The sequence below is a fragment of the Eucyclogobius newberryi genome, unplaced genomic scaffold (assembly GCF_026437365.1).
Source record: "Eucyclogobius newberryi isolate DKJ021-1_F unplaced genomic scaffold, fEucNew1.0.hap1 SCAF_8, whole genome shotgun sequence".
Taxonomy (NCBI): Eukaryota; Metazoa; Chordata; class Actinopteri; order Gobiiformes; family Gobiidae; genus Eucyclogobius; species Eucyclogobius newberryi.
The window spans coordinates 5,115,841-5,139,424 of record NW_027316500.1 but is presented as its reverse complement, the minus strand read 5'-3'; the positions used below and the strand labels follow the sequence as shown (position 1 = coordinate 5,139,424).

General features: G+C 42.0%; 1 protein-coding gene across 1 annotated transcript in view; it reads left to right on the top strand.

The window, feature by feature from the left end:
* Positions 1-23,584, top strand: part of lzts2a (leucine zipper, putative tumor suppressor 2a) — a 47,338-nt gene that overhangs the window by 14,889 nt on the left and 8,865 nt on the right. Inside the window, 1 exon segment of the mRNA XM_072436482.1 lies at positions 21,397-22,023. Coding sequence (XP_072292583.1) covers positions 21,430-22,023 — 594 coding nt within the window. The 5' untranslated portion in view covers positions 21,397-21,429.

Below are 23,584 nucleotides of genomic sequence, written 5' to 3'. Positions count from 1 at the left end.
CACAGCCAGAGGAGCAGGCAGCACCGCACAACACTGTGGGACATGAAGTCCAGAGGAGACGGCACGCATCTGAGCGACGAGGAAGGAATCTAAACGCGGACGCTTTACGGCTCGACACGCTCAGAGTTGATTTCAGGATACAAACTGCAAGCAGCGATGGGGGGCTCTCGTGAGGGTGAGTGCCAGGCTCCGGAGCAATGTCCTTAAGTTGTGGAGGGAAAGTTTGAATGAGCACTTAAGCTGGCAGGAGGTGTCGACGTCGGAAATGCCTCCAGACCGAGGCGTAGCGTGAATGGAGAGGGCCAGACAAAAGTTGCTGAAGAAACTCATTCATATGTAAAACAGCGGTGAGGAAATGAGTTTAGAATGTAACACGCACATGAAAGCCTATTAAGTTTATTAGCACGTAGTCGGTTTGAACGTGTAGGTAGAGGTTGTGATTCACAGTGAGGTGTTTAAAAGTGGTGATGAGGGGGCAAACGGTGGTATTACCTGCACGGGACAACTTCATCAAAGTAAGATGAAATATTTATGGTTTGTTTTGAAATGATGAACTTAACACTGCAGCTTGTAGGAGTATGGCCTTAATCTTTGGATGTCTTTTGTTTTTTTTGTTGCCAGTTTTGCCAAATTTCATTAACCTATTGAACCGCTACAAATGGAAAAGAAACATTCTGTCTTATGTGTTGAGCGTTTTAGGATTTAGACAATAGCAATAAGCATTTTGAAATTGTCGTGAAAAACCTTGCACGGGAATGGAAATGTTCTTTTTCTGCTCACGTGTAAAATTTTGTATTTGTTTTCCGTCTTTGAGATTGAAATTTGAGATACTAGTGAACATATGAACATATCTTTTACCATTTTATCACTTTAAGTAGGCCACGAGTTAGTGAAAATTGTGATATTACTATTTTGAACTAACAACTTCAGTAGCAGCTTCATATTTAACTGTTTTGAGATTATTCCAATATTAAAATTGTCCTCAAAATTGCATTCTTTATTTACACCAGTTAGCCTTCTGCTAACTTAAACACTTCTATTGCTGCCCCAATTTATACATTTCTAGTCATTTGCTTTCCGTGCTTTCTTACTTTCCATTCAGTTGTTCCATAAACCTTTCAAAATAGTGTCTAATAACCCATTATGGAGCTTTTATGGACAGTTCAAGGCTTTGCTGCAGTTTTTTGTGGGTTTGTAACTCGAGTTCTCTAATCTGGAGCCTCCTAATCAGCTCATTACACACTGTGGGCTATTGATTTGAAACTTCAGCCTCTCAGAAGCTGTCCCTGGCTTTTGGACAGTTGGCCTCAAAGGCAAGCGAAGAGAGGAGGAGGATTGTCATTCTATCCTCACGCACACTTCTGTTGGAGATAAGAAAGCGCATGGCCCAGCATATCTATTCCTGGCCTTTTGAAACACCACCAAGTTGCTATTTCACATCCAGAGTCTAAACAGGAACCTTTTGTTTTGCTTTTGATGACAGGGCATTGTGTTTCGGCCTGGCATAATTACGCTGCGGCAAATTTGCCCCAAGTCACAAATTACACGTTCTCCTCAAGTTGGTTATGGCCTCGGAGTGATGTGTCAGCCGTTGTCTTTACGATAAGAGATCTCTTTTAGAAGTAGCAGTAGCAGTAATAGTAGATTTAAAACGGACGTCACGCCGGGAGGAGATGGTATAATTATCCTGCCGAGGTGTTTTGGCCCGAGCAGCGAAAATGACGTGGTTGGTTGTAAACGGGGCGCAGATGGGCACACAGGTGTTGTAAAAGTGCAGTGAGGAGGTGAGGAGGGGGGAAACGTGCTTAGGTCATGGTAAATAGTTCAAATGAAGACTAATTGAGTGATAGTCGCTCCGGGCCGTTGGCAACCGTGAGACGTGTTTGAATACAGAAGCTGAGGAGATTTCACGCGCCTTGTCAAGTCTGGATTTACGTTTCTTTAGCTTGGTTCACTTTTTTGGTGAGGGTTTAGTTTTATTTGTTGCTGGGATTGGCTGTAAAAAGTGGATGTGTTAGAGAACAAACAAGTTGCATTCATATAGATTACACCGTCAATGGCTAAACGAGTGCTGGATATCATGCCTCCAACACGATCACGATCTTCCCACCTCGTCCATTGTTACGTAACAGTCACCGTCGATATGTGTGAAAAGTGTGCCTACGAATGATTAGTCAGAGCAGCTGGCATTACATGTGATTAAATTAGAGGTTTTTTAATGACTGTGGCCAGACTTGTAGAATAAATGCTCTAAATGTTTAATTCCAGTCGCCATTGAGGCTGGGATGAGACAAAAGAACAGATTTTGACATCATTTGAAATTGATAAATAGTGGTGTTCAAGTTATGTTTTTGTCACGTTTTAACAGTCCCGTGTCAATTCATGATGTTGGCCACATAATTTCTAGTTTACTTAGATTTTATGTATTTTTGCTGTGTATTTAGCACTGCTTTTTTGAACTACTGCCTCTTAAGACATGTAACTCACCAGCATTGTGACAAACTAAGCCCATAATTTTCCATTTGCACAATCTTGTGTTGCAAATTTATCTTGCAAGATCTTGTCCCATGCTTATTGTCTACTTTTATCTACTTATTATGCTATTTGTAGGCGGTTGGATCCCAATTTTTCGTGTTTAGCCAAAATTAATCATGGATTCTTTGGTTTATTCTCGCTTCATGAGGCTCTTAAACCAAGTATGATCCTCACATCACCTTCACCAGACTCATCTCTTTGTGTCATACTGGAAATAGCCGTGCTTAATTTATTTTTCTTGACTTTGAAACAGTTTTGTCTGATCCACCTTGTGATGTCATTAGGTGGGGATTTACACAGTTTTCCACCCCATGTTGGCAATCACAGCCTGCTCAGAAATCAGAAGCACTGGTACTTTTTTGTGTTTCCATTCAAATACTGACATTTTTTTGCTGTTAACTTTTATGAAAGGCTTTTGGCCAGGTATTTGAAAAAGTTAAAAAAGTGCATAATACAGGATCATTCACTAGAAAAGTGCATAATACAAGACCTTTAATTCTAAAAGTGCATAATACAAGACCTTTAATTAGAAAAGTGCATAATACAGGACCTTTAATTAGAAAAGTGCATAATACAGGACCTTTAATTAGAAAAGTGCATAATACAGGACCTTTAATTAGAAAAGTGCATAATACAAGACCTTTAATTCTAAAAGTGCATAATACAGGACCTTTAATTAGAAAAGTGCATAATACAGGACCTTTAATTAGAAAAGTGCATAATACAGGACCTTTAATTAGAAAAGTGCATAATACAGGACCTTTAATTAGAAAAGTGCATAATGCAGGACTTATGCAGGAAAATATGATATATAATATGCCAATACTTAGGGCTGGACAATATGAGGAAAACAATTATCAAGATTATTTTCCTCATATTGATCAATCATCATTTTCTTTTAGATTTTATTTGGTCTTAAATAGCCTTAAATGGCTTTCAGTATGAATTCCCTGAACATCAATACAGACTTTTAATCAATGCTATTTAACACACAAAAAACTGTCACATTTCTTAGACTAAGATATGATCAATTGCACTGCCCGCTTAAGACGTTTCCAATGAATAAAAAGCCAATAAAGCGTTGCATGTTCTTCTTAACCTCACAGCGCAGTGCATTTCTTCTCACAAGGCTTCAAACATGGAATGAACGGCGCATAACTGGGACACGTCCTCTTTTCATCTCCTCCTATTGAAGCCTCATTATTCGCTCCAGTCTTTACCCTGTTTGTCCCGCATATGTTAGGTATTTATGTCAGACCTGCGCACGCTTGGGACGGGCGCGAATCAGCCCTGCAATGGCACACGTTACGACCGCTGTCTTTTTCCTCACACTCCCGTCTTTTTGCCGTGGTGTGTTTTTTTGGGGCACGTGTTTGTTTCGCAGCTTCAAATATTCTCTATGATGAGAGCGGGTGAATTATGCATCGCGGTTGCAGCTTATGTAATGTGCTGTGAAACTCATTTGCCTGGCTGCGTTTTTTAGCTGGCTGTACTCGGGGGCGGCGTTGTGTCTCATTGGGTTATATTGAGCCCTATTAGATCCCAGTTTTTACACTTTGTCATGTCACATTTTCTACGAGTTATGGGTGAAGCTAGTGAGAAGATGTTATTGCGAACATTCGAGAATAAGTTTGAAAAAGGTAGGTCGTTACACAGTTACAAAGGAACAGAAAACAAAGAGCGTTAATGTGAACTTATGGAATGATCTAACATTTAAAGATGCACAATGTAAATTCTCTGGTGCAAAGTGCCGCCATCTGCTTGTCTCGATGAAGATGTTACAGAGGTTATGCAGATGACATCACAATAATCTGAAGTTATTGTGGCAATAGTGAGAAATGAGGTTTTCTCCAGTAAGAGCTCAATACACATCTATAATGGGAAAGATCTGCTTCTATTTAATAAGAAATATAAAGGACTACAACTCTGCTTGATATTTAGTTTGTACCTAACATCTACAAATGAAAATCAAGTAAATATTTGTATCAAACCGGATAAACAACAGGAACACTGCAGCTACGCTCACATTTATCACTGAAGCAGACTTTGGGATCACACACAGCTGGGCCGAGTCTGTGTGTTGGGGAAATTAATTGTTGTAGGCATTGAAGTGTCCTTTACCTCCTACCGTTTGCTAAAAAGCAAACTAAGCTCTGCACAGTCGGAGAAACATATATATATCTTTAATCTGAGCAAAACAAACAGCATTTTGAAGCTTAAACGTCTGTCCTTGATTTCTCTGAGAGAGCTGATTTACCTGTGTCTGCCTTCCTCTATGTCTGGCTCTGCTCCTGCGCTTGTACTCCCAGTTCCTTTGGAAGTGATTATTACTCGTGCTGATTCATAGTTAAAAATGCATCATTGCTCAGGGGCAGATCCAGGGGGGGTTGAAAAAGACGGGTTGAAAAAGGCGGGTTGCGTTGGTCGTGTCACAAAGCAAAAATTACTGGGACACGCACTATTTGAGTCATTTGTTAATTAGATAGATATTTATGGTCAATGATAGCAATGATATGTTGACTAATCACAATTAATTATTTATTGTAAATTATTACGCTTCATTTTCAAACTCTAATGCAATAGTGCACTATTTTTTCTCATCTTTAATGGGTCTACTTTTCTTCAATATACTGACCTTATACCTTTTTTGCCATGCAGATTACTAAACTATAGGAAGGCACATTTTAAGCATTCTTTTATATAAATGTGTGTTGTTCTATTTGTATTGAGTTGTAGATACGTTTTTGGGTCACTTTCCAAATGAGAGCAGTCTTTTCTTCTTCTCTTCATCCTCTGCTGCGCTGAGACAATGGTCGCTGCAGCAGGAGGGGAAGGAAGTGGTTTTGGAGGGAAAACATCTTTACAAAGCTCAAACAATAACAAGTTACAACAATCTGAACAGCTGCCTGGATGTAAATTCAAATCAGATTCTCTCATAGTAAAATCTGATCTGATGGTTTACAGTGTTTACATAGACTACACACTTTTATAATGCTTCACAAAGACGCATATCTCTGTAACTGCAGCCTGTCAACACAATTTCAAATGAGTGTGATTGACAAGCGTATTAACCAATCGAAGAAACACATGATCCGTTCGTGTCAACACAGTAAAGACTAAGAAACTGTGGATTTTTGTGGATTGAAAGAGCAAAAGACTAAACTCTGTAAATGCTGCAGTAAAAGTTACTATACATATTATAAGGATATTCACACAGAAAGTAGGACGTGAGAACAATCTTCCTTCCTTCTTGGTCACATATTGCAGGTTTCTGGTCCTGCTGTGTGTAGAGTCCCAGGTGGAGGTGTATGAGGTCGACACACAGTACTTCTGGATGCTAGACTAGATTCCGCGCTCTCTACCACCGGCATGTGAGCTATTTCCACTGTCTGCTGTCTGACCACGGCCTGCCCGGGACACTGGAAAAACCCTGCAGAAGTCACCGCACGCTCCTCTGCACACGCTGTACCCTTTTTTAATATCACATGGCAATTGATCTGTTTAAAAAGTTTGTTCCAGTCATTAGAACGGTAGGCTCAAAGATGTTTTAACCATCACAGCAGATTAACAGCAAAGTCCATGACACACCTTTAGGATTAATAAAGGGAGCGAAATCACTGACCATTTATGTGCAACTATGTATCATGCAAATTAAATCTATAATGAGACTATGGTTTGTATTTCTCAATCGGTTAAATGTCCCAACTCAACTCAATAATGATTTTTTTTTTTTTAAATACAACTTGTTCCAAATAATAAGCTTGTACATCCTTTTGTAAAAAGTAGACGTAGACTTCCTAAAATGGTCAAATACAGTTTTGTAGCTCAAATCAAATCAAATCAATTTATTTTTGTAAGGCCCAAAATCACAACAACAGTTGCCTCTGAGGGCCACAGGGAGAAATGAATCAACAATGTCTGTGGTGGCGAGGGAGTCAGACAATGTCTGTGGTGGCGAGGGACGATGTCCCAGGGTCCTCTGTCCTTAGACTCTCCTTCTCGGCCAGGAAAAACTACAAAAAAAACCTCTTTGGGAAAAAAGCGTAGAAACCTGGAGGAGTTCCAGTGAAGGAGAGATCCGACTCTCACAGACGGACAGACGGACGTGCTACGTGGTTAATGCTGCATTCATGTGGCCCTTGGGTGCTTAGGTTTCAGAGATGAGAAGCTGGAGTTCTGGCTTGTTTGCATTCATGTGCTTTTATCTCGCCGTCACCAATAATAGAATCACAGAGTGTCCTCTATTAAAAGTGTTTAATAGAGTTAATATATCATTATACAACATTATATATTGCACAAATCTGTTTGGATGATATGGACACCTGACAGTAAACCACCGGGAGGCAGTGGCTCAGTTGGCAGAGTGGTCATCTTCTGATCCAAAGGTCCGCACTCTCGACATAAGCATCCTTGGTGGAGCGGTCAGACCCACAGACCCACAGGTTGACGGTGCAATTCCAGCTCCCTCTGGTGAATACTGCCGTGTGTACTTGGGGCATAAACGTGCACAGAGTAGAGCTCTGTGATATATATTTGCTGCTAATAAGACAAGATTGTGTGGCAACATCTGCAGGAGCTCTTTTGAGGGTAAAACTACTTTAGTACTAATGAATAAACAAAATGCCATCCGCACCAGGAGCTACATTCAGTAACAAACCCGACAGGTAAATGATTGACTGTGTGTTGATTGAACTGGAGGAGCTTGGTGAGTGGTCAGCACTGAGCACGCTGCTGTTATTTTGGGGTTTCCTCTTACACTGACTGGAGGAGCACACCATCATGTTCTTCTTGTCAGGTCTAAAGATTAACTCGGCCTTTATTGTCCCGGTCACCTCTGCGCAACCTCATTATAGAGCACAATATATTGCGGCCGGCAGCATCTGGTGTGTGATTGACAGATTGTCCCCAAATGACCTGCACTTTCTGTGTCTCTGGGTGGGTACAAAGACACCAGCTCATTTATATTCACACGGGAATTCAAATTGGTGCCTGTCATTTTGAGTTTTAGAACACAATTATAACTTTTTGCAATTGGTGCGACACACTTGGTAACTTTTAATTGTGGCGTATTAAGATAACGGTTATGAGTTTAGTGTTGGGTACTCGGCTTTTTACATCAGCAGGATTATTTATGACAGCGTTTCTCAAACTGCGGCACGCGTACTCCTGAAGCTACATCAGTTTGGTCAAATTTGGTGAGAATAGAATGAAACAAAAACAAATGATTATTTTGCTAGTAGATTAAACAAATTATTATTAATTTGATTAATCTATCAGTTGTTTGGATTATGAAAGGTCTATGAATATGACATTTTTTTTCAGACAGACACATAGATACATAGTCAGATATACTTTTACCTTTTAAAATCCCAACTCTCATGTCTCCATGCTGTCTGCACTGAACTCGAGCAAAGGATCATGGTTGTTGTAGTTCCTTCAATTTATTTTTGATATTTCTGCAACAAAACAGTATATTTGTATATTCACACCACAATATTATTGTAGTATGACGTTTGACGATACGATATTATAGTTTATAGTCTATCATGGTAAGAATAAGTTGATCTAAAGAAGAGTGTTGTTGAACATTTAGCAAAGACTGTTAGCTATCAGTAAAGCAGTGTGATTCTTTTGAGTTGAGTGCAGGGGAAGCAATACTTTGATTTCTCTTATTGTAAACCTTGAAGGCAGAATCCAGTTAGATGGCTCTATTGAGTTATAGACAGTCCATTTAAGTTGAAACATTGTGGAGTATATAGCGTATGCATTTAAGATAGCGAGCCAGAAAAGCCCTCGCCCCACTCCCACGGCTGAATCCAACCCAGATGCTTTGAGATGCTAAAGAGCCGACCTGTCACACCACCAGACCAAACTCATTCACTCTCTCTCCTCCTCCCGTCTCCCTCTCGCTCGGCCCAGCTCCTGCAAAAATGTGGGCCGCCTCCGCCGCTGCCATGGCAACACCTGCAAACACCGCGCCAAGCTAACGGCAACAAGTCCCTCGTAAAAGAATAGGAACCATCCAGGCAGGAACTGTTGCCAATTACCCTCGTAAAGACTTTGTTTAGAACGTTTGCTTCTGAAAAAACACGGGACAACGTCAGTACGAACGTTTTATCAAGCGATTTGCGGCGCCAGCGATGACATTTCTAAAGTTATTGGAGTGAGGAAGAACTTGGTAGCGCTTGTGGGATAATGAGGGGTGAATATGTTTGCATGCAATGGCAAAACAAAGGCCAAAAGCGAGGAGGGGGTGGAAGTATCGGCGAGTCAGACAGACATTGTTGGAGCAGATCACCTCAGGTTGTCTGGCACAAGTTTAAAGCAGCCTCACTAAAGGAGTCAGCTGACTTCATCACAATAGTATTTAGCAGGCTGTTTGAAGTGAGACTCGTGCTTTAGCGAGAGATTGACATATATACAAGAGAAAGAGGGTTGAAGTGGACTTGGAAAAAATGTTGAGTCTTGTCCAGACTTGCAGGTTTTGTTTTGGTCGACAATGCAAGGAATGAGTCACGCAGAAAGCAGAGTTCGACTGTTGGAGAGGTTCTGTTCAGCAGGACAAAGCTATTAAAGGCCACCCAAGCTCTTTGTGTTCAGGCAGAAGGATTTTGGAAAAGTCAAATTCTTATAGTTTGTGAATTTAGTTTACTTACAAAGGCAATAAACCTTTTTCTGATTATGATCTTCTAGGGGTGGGATGATGCTGCTTTGTCACGATACGATTTGCCAAAAGCGGTTTTAGAGTATCTTTTAAGTGAGTTTGACAGTTTACTGCAGTGTCCTTCCCAAGTTCTCATTTCACGCTGCACTGTCCTGTCTAATAAAGCCTACGGGACAAAAAATACTTTAAAAAAAACATCTTTGTTAGACTATAACAGCTGTTCACCTCTGTGGAGTTGTATGCTTCCTGTATCTGCGACAGAACGGCAGGCTGGACTTTTTCCAACCCGCACCAAAAAACGACATCAAACTCAACACGAAGTCGCATCAAAACACCAGTATTAAATGATTTGATATTATTATTCTTATAAATACTGAGATTAAACTCTCACTGTTCATACACATTAAAAATACATCAACGAAACAAGAGTTAATTTATTCCTAACTATTTTGTATAAAGAATATGGTCATGACTTTGTTTAAAGTAGCATTAACAGTACATTGTAGTCTCTGAGCGTATATTCCCCGTCTGCAGTCAGGAGCTAAGAGCACAGCAGCATGTTGCGGTCACCTTGGATGTACGTCTCTGCTGAGCTCTGCAGGTGTGAACGTACGTGTCCTGACTTGACCTCCTCCTCACTGGTGGGATGGATTCTAAACCAAAAGCACCGTTTGGGTCCGAGCTTTGCATGATGTATCAGCGAATTGAGTGATCGAAGTAACACGCTGCTTAAACTGGCTAATTACTCAAGAGTCCATGAAGTTTTAGAAGTTTCTATGTAAATGTGTTATGTTAGAATTATGGAACATTTCTCAATATCCTAAAATTTACTTATGTATCTGCTATTTTCAAGCATTGGATCAGTTTTATTTTACTCAAAGAACAGATATTTGAGTTATTGAGAGAGCAAACTTTAAAACAAAAATATAGAATCGTAGTCATATTTTGATTATCGTATTTGATAATCCTTATCTGGACTGTACAGACTCATGAAATATGAAAATATATTCTAATATCAAAAAGAGTTTCATCAATATTACACTTTCTTTGTAAATATATATAATAAATACAATAGAAGCCTTCAGTCACCATTTAAAAAGACTCAATGCACAAGAGTTGCATTGAGACGAGTCAAACAAATATTTTTTATCGAAAAAATTATTGCTGACTAGTCGAGTACTAAAATAATCGCTCTTTTTGATGACACTAATCTCGGATGTAACAATCAATAAGACTTAATACGTTCTTACTAACATCATCTTCAGCTTGGCTTCACTGAAATGGAGCAAAGCATCATGGTCCATGCAATCCTCTGCCACACAATCCATAACATTTGACCATATTGTCATTCCAATATTGTTGCATAAGTCATTCGTTTTTCACTGATTTGTACTTGTGTCTATGTAAAATGATACTTTACCATGACCTGGCAGGGGTCAAGAGGTCAACAGGATGAATAATACCTCCTCCAGCTACAATATCCCACCATTACTTTCACTCCCAGCAGCAGCTTATCACTGATCAAAGTATCTTCTTACAATGTTGTACTTTTTACTCCTGCCAAGCTTCAGCCTTCAGCCCCGTCGCAATCATTCCCAACCTCTCTGAAGATTACAGGAAACCATTATTTGCCAAGAAATCACATAACAACCTGCTTTAATATTGTGAGTGGAATAAATAACTAGAACATGTGTTAGAAGTTACAAGCCAATTTGATCTATAGGCTAACTGCGTCCCGCTATCAAAGAGCATATTACTCCCAGTGTCGCACAATGATTGGTGACCACCCGGCCCAGTGGAAACTTACACGGCGCAATTTTATGAATGCTTCTGATTATAGGAGAGGTTTTTTTTGTACGGGTCCGTGAAGCGAGAGACGACTCTTGATCTGACAATTTTATACTTTCCACCTGTTGCTGGCAGCTTCACACAGGCTTCTGAGCGGGCTTTAGTCACGCTGTGGAGGAGGGAGACGCTGGAATTCTATATGCAGCATCTGAGAGGAGCTGCTGGGGAAGGGGGGGTCGTGAGCCCCCACAGGAAGCAGGGAATTCTGGGAGGATATGGTGACATGAAGAGGAACAGGAAAAGAGATGAAAGCAGGAAGATGGAGCTTAGGTGGTTGTGCCCTCCTCAAGCTAGTTTGGGTATTTAGGGAATTTTGTAGAAACATACACACTTGGGCTGGGTATATTTGGTATTACAACGTGTATTTCATGTACACAATAAGGCTCAGCGATATTGACAACAATGAATATCTCTGTATTTATTTGGAGTATCCCGATATCCAACAAAACTTTTTTACTTTTCATCTGCTCTTTTTATAGCATTTACTATGAACGATATATTTTATAGTCAAATTCTGCATTTATTCACCATATCATCTAAATATTGATATGGCCCACCTCCTGTCAGCACATTGGACTCTTTATGCAGTAGTCATCAGGTATTTCTCTGTATAACTCTGCATATATATATTTGTGTAGGATTTTTTGGGACCATAGGCTTTATTAGACAGGACAGAGCAGCGTGAAATGGGGACGACACAAACTCCAGACGCTGCGGGCGACTTACCAGATCCTTATTTAATGATAGTAAAGATATTTGAAGAGAGCGAAGATGACTCTTTGAAGCTAAGTGTGCAGTGTCGTGCTAAGTGTCGTGCTCAGTGTTGTGCTCAGTATCGTGCTCAGTATCGTGCTCAGTGTCGTGCTCAGTGTCGTGCTCAGTGTCGTGCTCAGTGTCGTGCTCAGTATCGTGCTCAGTGCCGTGCTCAGTGCCGTGTTCAATTGCGTGCTCAGTGTCATGCTCAGTGTCGTGCTCAGTGTGTTCAATTGCATGCTCAGTGTCGTGCTCAGTGGTGTGTTCAGTGTCGTGCTCAGTGTCGTGCTCATTGTTGTGCTCAGTTGTGTGCTCAGTGGCGTGCTTGTGTCATGCTCTGTGTCATGCTCTGTGTCGTGCTCAGTGGCGTGCTCAGTGTTGTGCTCAGTGTCGTGCTCATTGTCGTGCTCAGTTGTGTGCTCAGTGGCGTGCTTGTGTCATGCTCTGTGTCATGCTCTGTGTCGTGCTCAGTGAAGTGCTCAGTGTTGTGCTCAGTGGCGTGTTCAGTGTCGTGCTCAGTGGCGTGCTCATTGTCGTGGTCAGTTGTGTGCTCAGTGGCGTGCTTGTGTCATGCTCTGTGTCATGCTCTGTGTCGTGCTCAGTGAAGTGCTCAGTGTTGTGCTCAGTGGCGTGTTCAGTGTCGTGCTCAGTGGCGCGCTCAGTGGCGTGTTCAGTGTCGTGCTCAGTGGCGTGCTCATTGTCGTGGTCAGTTGTGTGCTCAGTGGCGTGCTTGTGTCATGCTCTGTGTCATGCTCTGTGTCGTGCTCAGTGGCGTGCTCAGTGTTGTGCTCAGTGGCGTGCTCAGTGGCTGCACAATTTTCATTTAGCCTTTTGGAGATTTTAAGTTGCTTAGAGCCAGTGTGTGCTCACCAAACAGTCCAAACAGGATTAGATTCACGGTTTTCCCGGCCTCTGCTGGGACTAAACCTCCTATTGTGATTCTCCACCTAAACTCTCTGCATGTCCCCCACTCTGCATGTCCCCCACGCTGCATGTCCCCCACTCTGCATGTCCCCCACTCTGCATGTCCCCCACTCTGCATGTCCCCCACGCTGCATGTCCCCCACTCTGCATGTCCCCCATTCTGCATGTCCCCACTCTGCAGTCTCTTGTCTTCTCCAGTATTACCATTCTGGAAAGACACTATTTTTTTAATGATAAATGATCAATTACAAAATCCACGAATGTTGAACCTGTTTTGTGTTTTTGTTTTTAGGTTCACAAATTCTAAATGTGGCTTCGATAAAACTGTGATTGAATAAAAACTATCATGTTTTGTCACCTTAAAGGGGCTGTCCACAATTTATTTTTATCTAAAGTAAAAAGTGAGATCAGTAATATATAATATAATACAGAGATACTGTAAAAGCAGCTCTTTGGGTGAAAAGCAGGAAGTGCGCTGTTAGCATGCTATGTGTTTAACGGCAAAGCTCGCTCTTGCCTCGCCGAGTTGTGAAAAGCTCTTATAAACTCACCGGTGAGTAAGTAAGCGGTGAGTTTATAAGCGCGTTCAGAATGTATGTATTTTTCAAGATTTAAGGCTGTAAAAATCAGGTTTACCACCTTTACATTTGTGCTGTGGGACAATGATTTGCTGCTCAATATTTGCTAACAAACCCAGAAATTAACAACGATTAGCCACAAACCTTGACACAAAATAACTTTCCTTAAACACAACCTAAACTAACCTGCCGTCCAGGTCAGACATTCCGAAATGTTGCAAAATGTCCTATATTTTTTGTGGCCAATGCTAGCGATATTAACCGACATAACAGGATTACCGGGAGCTTGTTAGCTAGCTAGCGCTACCTGAGAACCCCTTTCTTCTTGCTTATCCTTGGGGGCATTGGGTGTATTTCCACTTCTCGACTTTGAAGTTGTGCCTTTGAGCCTCGCTGCATCCTTTAATAGCATTAGCTGCAGGTTGCGGCGTAAAGCGTCCTCTCTGTGACCCCGTCTGAGCGAACAGTGTTTATTTTTGAAAGCTGTATCAAATGCCCCTCCGCAACACCCCGAACCGTCCCAGGCACTTGAGACTTCCTATTCTCGGAGGCGGAGATGGGTTTCCAGCGCTGACAGCAGAGGTGGATGCCGCTAATGAGCTAGTGCGCGGATATTTTCACAGCGTAGAGGAGTGGAAAAGGGCTGTACAAAGTTTTCTTCTGTAACTATCAGAGTTTACATTGATTACATACGTTTACGTGCAGTCAATGTTCAAGTTTAGGTCAGTATTCTGGCACGGGCAGCGTCTTGACTCACAGAGAACGCCATGACCCAAATGCATGTCGTTTTGCTTCTTCTTCCTGTCTCCAAAGTCAACAACAGCAGCGCGGCAGATAATGAACAGTCCTGGGATGGTAGTAGTGACCCACCACCAGAACGTGACACATTCTTCATTCATGGAAGATGAGAACGGGAAGCAATAGAAAATGGAGCTGGAGCGGTGTCATCCATGTTTCCATCAGAGCCCCTAGACACTTTGGGTGAAGGGGCGCGGTTTCCTCCTCGGCCCGAAGGTGTGGGGCTGTGTAGTGTTTTTATTTATATATTTGTATATCTATATCACAAAGTTAAACTTGTTAGCGATAAATGAAAAGTCTTTCTTCTTATACACTTCATATCTGTTTTAAGATGACCGTTGTTGTTATAAATTACACTAAGTTCAGTCTTTTTATTCAGTCACACTATGAATTTCATACAATTCCAAATCCTCTGCATACATCGTACTGCACTGTTTAACACAGGAATGCAGGAGGCCTTCTACAACTCCAGTGAGCAACTTCAGAAGGGCAAATTAGCTTTCCAGGATGTGTTGCCTAAGCAGCGTCGACAAAGGCAGCCGCCCCCCAGAGGTCACAGGGGCGGGGGGACAGGATCGGCCCACTCCCCTGCTCTCACCGGGGGGCAGAGGCATGGAATCATGGGGGGTCACACTTCACCGTCTCCTGGCTTTGTTCATTCTATTATCCCGGCCTCACGAGTGCTTGTCCTGAGCCAGAGGACAGAGACAAGTGGAATTGGGCAGATTTAGGGTGAAAGGTTGTGATTATTCTGGCATGGGAAGTGATCACAGCTCAAATAACTTCATCTCCTGCACTGGCTTTGTGGGTCACTCCCACTCATTCTTTGTTACAGATTCAGTGTGCAGCGGGGGAACTCCAGTGACTAATACTCAAGAAATGTCATTAAAGGGAGTATTTTATGCATTTTGGACAAGGTTATAAAAATACTAATTATACTATTTTTATTGTTTTTATTTTTTTAAGACCAGGGAGAAACAAATTAAGTAAAATTTAAGAACTGTTACAAATTACTTTCTCGTGCCTGTTTTCATTATGTGGTATTGGTGATTTGAGCCGATATTCAATATTTGTCTTGCTGTTGTGGCCAATAACCGATATTTTGAAATACCGATATTTTTGAAATACCGATATTAAGATTATTTTCACAAGATCACACATTTTTGCTTGGGTAAAAATAATAACAATGTATTATGTATAAGATGTATTTATCTGAGAAATAAAATAATTTGGTGCATGATGGTGTTGACTATTTTTAGTCTAATTCCCCATTTTCACTCATGGTCTGTTCCTACCTGGCATCAAGCATTTCCCTAATGTCTAAAACTTTGTGTCAACACTACTATTTTGTAAATAAAAACTATAACTATACATTACACGCAGTAAAGTGTGCTAACTTTAACTTTTTATACTAAAAACTGAAATTAATGAATTGTGAATTACATACTTGATGTTTGAGCTTTACCACTCCTGAGTGTGTGGTGGGGAATCGCTCCTGTCCCACTCCCGTCCCACTCCCGTCCCACTCCTGTCCCACTCCTGTCCCACTCCTGTCCCACTCCTGACCTGCTCCTGTCCTGCTCCTGTCCCGCTCCTGTCCCGCTCCTGTGCCGCTCCTGTCCCGCTGTCCCACTCCTGTCCCACTCCTGTCCCGCTGTCCCACTCCTGTCCCGCTCCTGTCCTGCTGTCCCACTCCTGTCCCGCTCTTGTCCCACTGTCCCGCTCCTGTCCCGCTCCCCTGTCCTGCGGTCCCACTCCTGTCCTGCTCCTGTCCCGCTCCTGTCCTGCTGTCCCACTCCTGTCCCGCTCCTGTCCTGCTGTCCCACTCCTGTCCTGCTCCTGCCCCGCTGTCCCACTCCTGTGCCGCTCCTGTCCCGCTCCTGTCCTGCTGTCCCGCTCTTGTCCTGCTCCTGTCCCGCTGTCCCACTCCTGTGCCGCTCCTGTCCCGCTCCTGTCCTGCTGTCCCGCTCTTGTCCTGCTCCTGTCCCGCTGTCCCACTCCTGTGCCGCTCCTGTCCCGCTCCTGTCCTGCTGTCCCACTCCTGTCCTGCTCCTGTCCTGCTGTCCCACTCCTGTGCCACTCCTGTCCTGCTGTCCCACTCCTGTGCCACTCCTGTCCCGCTGTCCCACTCCTGTGCCGCTCCTGTCCCGCTCCTGTCCTGCTGTCCCACTCCTGTCCTGCTCCTGTCCTGCTGTCCCACTCCTGTGCCACTCCTGTCCTGCTGTCCCACTCCTGTGCCACTCCTGTCCTGCTGTCCCACTCCTGTGCCGCTCCTTTTTAGTACAGGACATTTGACATTTTAGTACAGGACATTTGACATTTTAGTACAGAACATTTGACATTTTAGTACAGGACATTTGACATTTTAGTACAGGACATTTGACATTTTAGTACAGGACATTTGACATTTTAGTACAGGACATTTTAGTACAGGACATTTGACATTTTAGTACAGGACATTTGACATTTTAGTACAGAACATTTTACATTTTAGTACAGGACATTTGACATTTTAGTACAGGACATTTGACATTTTAGTACAGGACATTTGACATTTTAGTACAGAACATTTTACATTTTAGTACAGGACATTTGACATTTTAGTACAGAACATTTTACATTTTAGTACAGGACATTTGACATTTTAGTACAGGACATTTGACATTTTAGTACAGGACATTTGACATTTTAGTACAGGACATTTTAGCTCTGAAATGGACTGAATGAGTCTAGTTCATGCCTGAATTGCAGGTGAATATAAAGGTTGTTATCTTTAAATGAGTTCATTTTCTTTATGGGGATAACTGTCGTGTAATTCTCCCACAGCTCTGTAGAATGTACAGTATTGCATAGATACTTGGTTTGTTTGTCTTTTTGACAGCTTCTACTCCAGTTAACGTGTGAAAATGTGCTCTTGTGTAAATGTAACGATCCAAGGCTAATACTGGGACATAAACGGTGATGATGAAACCGCTCTGTAATTTTAGTATGGTAGCCCTGGAGGGACATGCTCTTATCTCCAAGCCAAGTCCAATTAGGTCAAATAAGTTGAGTTTACTTAAACAAAACTTAATCTGATTGATTGTTTTATTGTTGTGGCTCTGTTTGAAGTACCGCATAGTGTTTCGGAGAGACATAATAGAGACTGATAAGTAACTTAAAGCTCTTGTGTGGTCTCTTTTTGTCTAGTTTGTGTACATTGTTCTCGCTCCTAAGCCGAATTGATTTAGCCCTTTTGCAAAACAATTAACTTTTACGGCAGCTGGTATTTACAGCTCTTTTGGCTCGGCTCGGTCAGTAAGCACTAAACGCTGAGATTTACTCTGTTTGAAGTTTGTTGCCACTGTACACAATGGCCATATCTAATTAAAATAGCAATAGATTTTTTGAATCCTATTGAATATTGTGGTTTATAATTAACAAAAACTACAATCTACAGATGTAACTACCTGAAGTATATATAGTATAATATGTCTTCTTTAAGTTACATACACTCATACATTTACTGTAGTAGCCAGTTTCAAGGAGAATATTTGATGTTAATATAAAAATGATGAGTAAAGATTTGCAAAATTAAACTAATACAAATCAAGACTGAACTATATTTAGAGTGGTTTTATAGCTTTTGTTTTACATTGTCCTAGAAGTGTCCAATTTGAGGAAAAAGGTTGACTCCTCTGCGTCTTCTTCGTCTTCTCTGCGTCTTCTCTGCGTCTTCATCTTCTTATTGCGTTGCTACTTAAAGGATCTGATGAAGTTTCTAGAAGCTGGAGCTAAGATTGGCAGGTGAAATCCACAAGTCAAGTTTGGGTTGTAATGGTTAAAGGTGCAGGTCTGGTGCTGATGCTGACTGCCCATTGGTTGGACGCTTTGGCGGTGGTTTCCTATCATCAAGTAGAGTTGAGCCTGACTGTGTGGATGAATCTGATTGGCCGTTGGCTGAGGTCGGTTCTGATGGACCAATGGTTGTAGAGGAGCTATTTCCTGGAGACGAACAGCGCTGTAAAGTCCTGGAGTTGGTTAGGGCTGTGTGTGAAACATATTTTCATCAACTGCAACAATGAATTGGCTATTTGTGTAGTTGTATTTTGATAATCATGGACCAGAGACTAAAGCACAAGCAAAACTACAGTGATAAAAGTTAAAAGTTTGGTAAAAAACATCAGATTTCCATCAATAATATTCTCTATCCTTCACTCACCATGTTTCATCCTTTATTTGGTTCAAATGTATTAAAAACGTTTCAATGTGCAATACAAATAATAGGTTGACAAGTCGACTACAAAAATCATCATTAAACAGCTGTAGGTCTCTAAAAAGAGTATGATTATATCTTCTCTTCAAATACACTTTTTGTTACAAACAAATTAGTCAAAACAATATCAAAAGTGAACTAAATCTATGGAACAATTTTATGTTTAATTAAATGTATTTATTGGATATGTACAATTACATCTCCATAAAGACAAGCAGGTGGTAGACCCTCCCGAGGAAACGTGACATGGTGCACCTTTAACTTTCACTCCCAGTATTGAAACATTGATTATTCAGAACAAGATGGCACATTGTAAACAGTCTTCAACTCGTATGAAACACTCACTCCTGGTTTCCACTTTAGTTTGTGTTTGGGTTGAAGGAGGTTTATCCATTGCAGAAGAATCCTCAGGTGAAGCAGAATCATCTTGAGGCATAAAGTTTGAGCAAGTTCCTCCAAAGGTTTCACTCCACTCGTCCAGGCCAGTCGGAAAAACTAATCTTCAATCACCACCTGGAAATGGAACTAACAAACAGCAATAGCTCAAGAACTTTCACAAGATTTGAATTATGCAAAGCTAAATAAATCTAAAGTAAATGACAATGTGTTTACTTATTGCCAGTGTCGAGTTTGGATCAAAGCACTTACACCAATGAGAAGAATTCAAAAAGCTCAAAACAAAACAACAAATTAGGCCATAGAAACACAATGAATACAATGGGCTCCGTGCACAACAGCACCTGGCTAGCTCAGTGTTAGCGTCACTACTTCCTGTTTGATTCGCGCTGCAGAGAAAGCACAGCGTCGTCTGAGGAGGCTCAACAGAAGCTAAAACACTTAGAATGGATGTGTAAAGGCCACTATTATGAAGCATTTTATCTAGTGTCAGATATATTATTAATTATATTGTTATCGCTAAATTGCTCTTATATCGTGACGTCCTTTAATACATCTTCAGCCCTTTTCCACTCTAGAGTATATTAAGCTATAAACATGACTGTCATTGCTATGGACGTCACTGTACTTAGTTACTGACAAATTAATTAAAATGAACTAGTGAGTACTTTGCCTGTGGTGCAGTAGATAAAGGAGTAGCACATGGATAACTACTATGGCACATTTGCCAAATGTCTATGCCCTCCCTCGACCCCATTTCATGCTACAACTGGCCTGTCAAATAAAGCTTTTGGACCAAAAAGTATTTTAAAAAGTGAACTAGCGCCGTCATTTTTACGACTGTAAAAATCAGCAGTTGGGATTTTTGTTTCAGTGTGATTCCAAGCAGACACTGCGGTTTCACTCCTGGATTATTGCTATGGGCCAGACGGATTTGGGTTTGACCGGGCAGGATGAGCGTGTGGCCCCTCGCTGTCCCCTACTCTCATAATACCATGTGCAAATGGAACTCCTCATCTGCCACCACTTCCTCTGTGAATAATCTGGCAGAATGCAGATATATATATATATATATATATATATATATATATATATATAACTTAAATAGTAACATTGAAGCAGAACTAGGCAACTTTGGCAATAGAGCATACATTGTCCCAGAACAAACGCAAAATCTTTTTTTTACTTTCTTTGTGGAAATAAGACGGTATAATCGAGTAGAAACAGTTGACATTGCCGAAAGAGCCAGGGTTTCTCAGGAGAGTTGTCTTCCAGTCGATGTTGGCAAATGTTGTAAAGCTCGTCTTGTGCCCGGAGACAGCAGGGGGCGACGACGTGCACTTCAAACACCCCAAAAATATTTTTTTTACCATCACAGGGACTTACAAAGATGTTTAATAAGGTCACAGTGTTACTTAGTTCTCCTTTAAGACATTTGTGAACAGAAATATCCCTCTGCTCAGTCACTGCTTCACCCTCCTGACCCTCCAGGACAGTTTCTCACACGCAGCACTTTTGGTCATTCTCCAAATATTCAGTTTGGAGAAGGATTCAGTTCCCACATTTTTCAAATAGTCACCAGTCCAGTACTTATCACTCTGACCTCTAGTTTAGGCCTTGTTCCTATATAAATAGTTAGTTATTTTGTGAGCACTTAGCAGCTTTCAAACCCTGTGGCCACAAGGGCTCAAAGGACTGCTCTGCTCTGCGTCACAAGAATATCAGCCCAACACAGCGGTCACAGTTGCTTCACATGCAGGATATTGCACCATGACATGAAACAACTGTCTGGTTTATGTTTAGTAGAAAAACATGTCCTTTAATATGCAGATTTGGTGGTGCGGTTTGATAAAAGTAACACGTTAAAGCCTCACATTATTCACATTTACATATAAGTCGTTATAAACATGTTTGTCTAGTTGTGGAATGGCACCAGAGTGAATGTGAATGTGTTTAATCAGAGCTGTGCAGATGTAAGTCAGTGGAGATAATCGGGCCTCCCCACAGAGAAGACATGCTGTATTTACGACTGGGATTGAGCTTCATTTCAGCTCCCATTTGTGAAAACATTGAATTTCTTGGGTGAATATTCAGTAGAAATGGAAGCAGTATGATGCAGGGATGGTTCTATATGGATTTATTTTTAAAATAATTGTTTTCTTTGTTTTTCTTTTAATTGTTTGAGCCAAATCAGATATTTGGCTTGCTGCTGTAGTCAACCTGTATATGCCTTACCAATATTAATATTTTTAAATGGTCAGCGAGGCCCACACATCCGTCTTAAATCGAAATAAAGATCACACATTAACTTTTCACTTCAACAGACTTTATTTATCTGGTATGTAAAATCATTTGTGGCATGATTGTGTTATCATACAGACATACAGTATTTTAGCCTCATTTTTTTCTGTTTCATTCTGTTTAAAAAGACAACTGATCGATACCAATAGGAATACCGAAATATCCCACATTCCTAGTACGACCACATTGATATCTATGCTTTTTTTTTTTTTTAAATTGTCCCATTAATATTCCCAGCCTCATGTCTGGTAATATTGATTTGCTTAAACCTCATTATCAGACCCTGTTATGATGTTTGTATGTAATATATGTAGTCACGCTCTCCCCTCTCTCTCTCTCAGCAGAGTGCATGGTGCGTCTGACACCGTCCTGGTGCCATGGCTCTGGTTCAGGCACTCCCCGTGTCCGTCACTGAGCACCCGGCTGCAGCTCTCGAGGTGGGCCCCTGCTCCGGCCCCCGCCCCTGCCCCAACCCCGGCTCGGCCATGGGTTCCGTCAGCAGCCTCATCTCCGGGCGGACGTACCAGGAGAGACACTGCCGCGCCGCCAGCGAGTTCTCGTCCAAGCCTCGGCGCTCCACCCCGGCCACCAGCTGCTTCCGCCTCCCCGACAACAGCACCCTGCGCAGTGGAAGCTCCCTGGAACAGCTGCTGGTCATCTCCAATCACAACCAGCCTCAGGGACAGGTGCCGCTGCCCCCTCCCCTGCCCACCAAGAAGCACCCACGCTTAGGGACCTTGGGTGGCAGTGGAGCACCCGCTGCAGCACCCACGGGGGCTACAGCAGGGGTGTCCAATGGGAACTATACGTACAGTGAAGAGGTGGTGGTGGGAGACTGGAATGATACCGTGGTTCTCGCAGTCACCAGTCCCTGCTCAGACTCAGAGGAGCAGAGGGACCACCGGGCCCTGAACGGGAACATCGGTGGACCTCCACCTAAACTCATCCCTGTGTCCGGACAACTGGAGAAGGTAACTCATGGCGATTAGACAAGCTCCAAAACACATGTTCACCAAACAAAACTATCTAAAGCTGCGTTACGTACCACCTGCCTGTCTCCATGGAGATCTTATAGGATCTTATATACGTAATTAAAAACCTACTAATAAATAAAGAAATTAAAAAAAAATATTATATTAGCTAATTTTATTTTTTCATAGGCCTGTCAAGCTGAATCGTTGTTAACTTCTCATTCAATTCAGTGCATCTGGAAAGTGTCCACATTTTCTTATGTTACAGCCTTAGTCCAAAATCGATTAAATTAATGATTTGCTTCAAATTTCTACAAACAACAGCCCATAATCACAAATAAGTTTGTTAATTTAAAAAGCACATGTACCTAAGTATTCACAGCCTTTGCTCAATACTTTCTTACATTACATCATCACATCATCACATCATTACAGTCTCAGGTCTCTGTCTAATGCTACAAGCTTGGAACACCTATGTATGGACAGTTTCTCTCATTCTTCTTTGCAGAACTTCTGAACCTTCAGGCTGGATGGTGAGAGTCAGTTCACAGACATTTTCAGATCTCTCCAGAGATGTTCAAGTGGCCTCTGGGCCACTCAAGGACATTCAGAGTTGTCCTGTAGCCACTCCTTTGTTCTCCTGACTGGGTGCTTAGGGTCGTTCTCTTGTTGGAAGAACCTTTGCCCATGTCTGAGGTTCAGAGCGCTCTGCTCCACTGCTTTATTCATCTTTCTGTTGATCCTGACGATTCTCCCAGTTCCTGCGGCTGAAAAACATGCCCTCAGCATGATGCTGCCACCACCATGCTTCACTGTAGGGATGGTACTGACCAGGTCATGTCCTCCAGACATGACACTTGCTATTCAAGCCAAAGACTTCAGTCTTTGTTTCATTAAACCATTTGTTTCTCATGGTCTGACAGTTCTTCAGGAGCCTTTGTGAAAAACTCCAGGCGGGCTGTCATGTGACTTTTACAGAGGAGGGGCTTCCGTCTGGCCATCCTGCCATACAGGCCTGATGGGGGGAGTTCTGCAGAGATGTTGTTCTCCTGGAAGATTCTCCTCTCTCACAAAGACATGCTGGAGAGTGACCACTGGGTTCATGGTCACCTCCCGGACTGAGGCTCTGCTCCTTTGATTGTTCGTTTGGCCGGGCCCAGCTCGAGGAAGAGTCTTGGTGTTTCTAAACGTTTTCCATGTACAAATGATGGAGGCCACTGTGTTCAGAGGAACCTTGAATGCTGCAGAAAGGATTCTGTTCCTTCTCCAGATCTGAGCCTTGATACAATCCTGTCTCGGACGTCTAGAGACACTTCCTTAGACTTCCTGTCTTGGTTTGTGCTCTGACAGTGTAAACTGTGGGACCTTATATAGAACACTTATATAGTGCTTTTCCAAATCATGTCCAATCAACTGAATTTTCTACAAGTGGACTCAATCTGTCAATCTGTAGAAGCATCTCAAGGCTGATCAGTAGAAAAACAATGAACCTGAGCTCAATTTGGAGTGTCATGGCAAACACTGTGAATACTTGTGCTTTTTTGGGGGGGAATAAATTTGC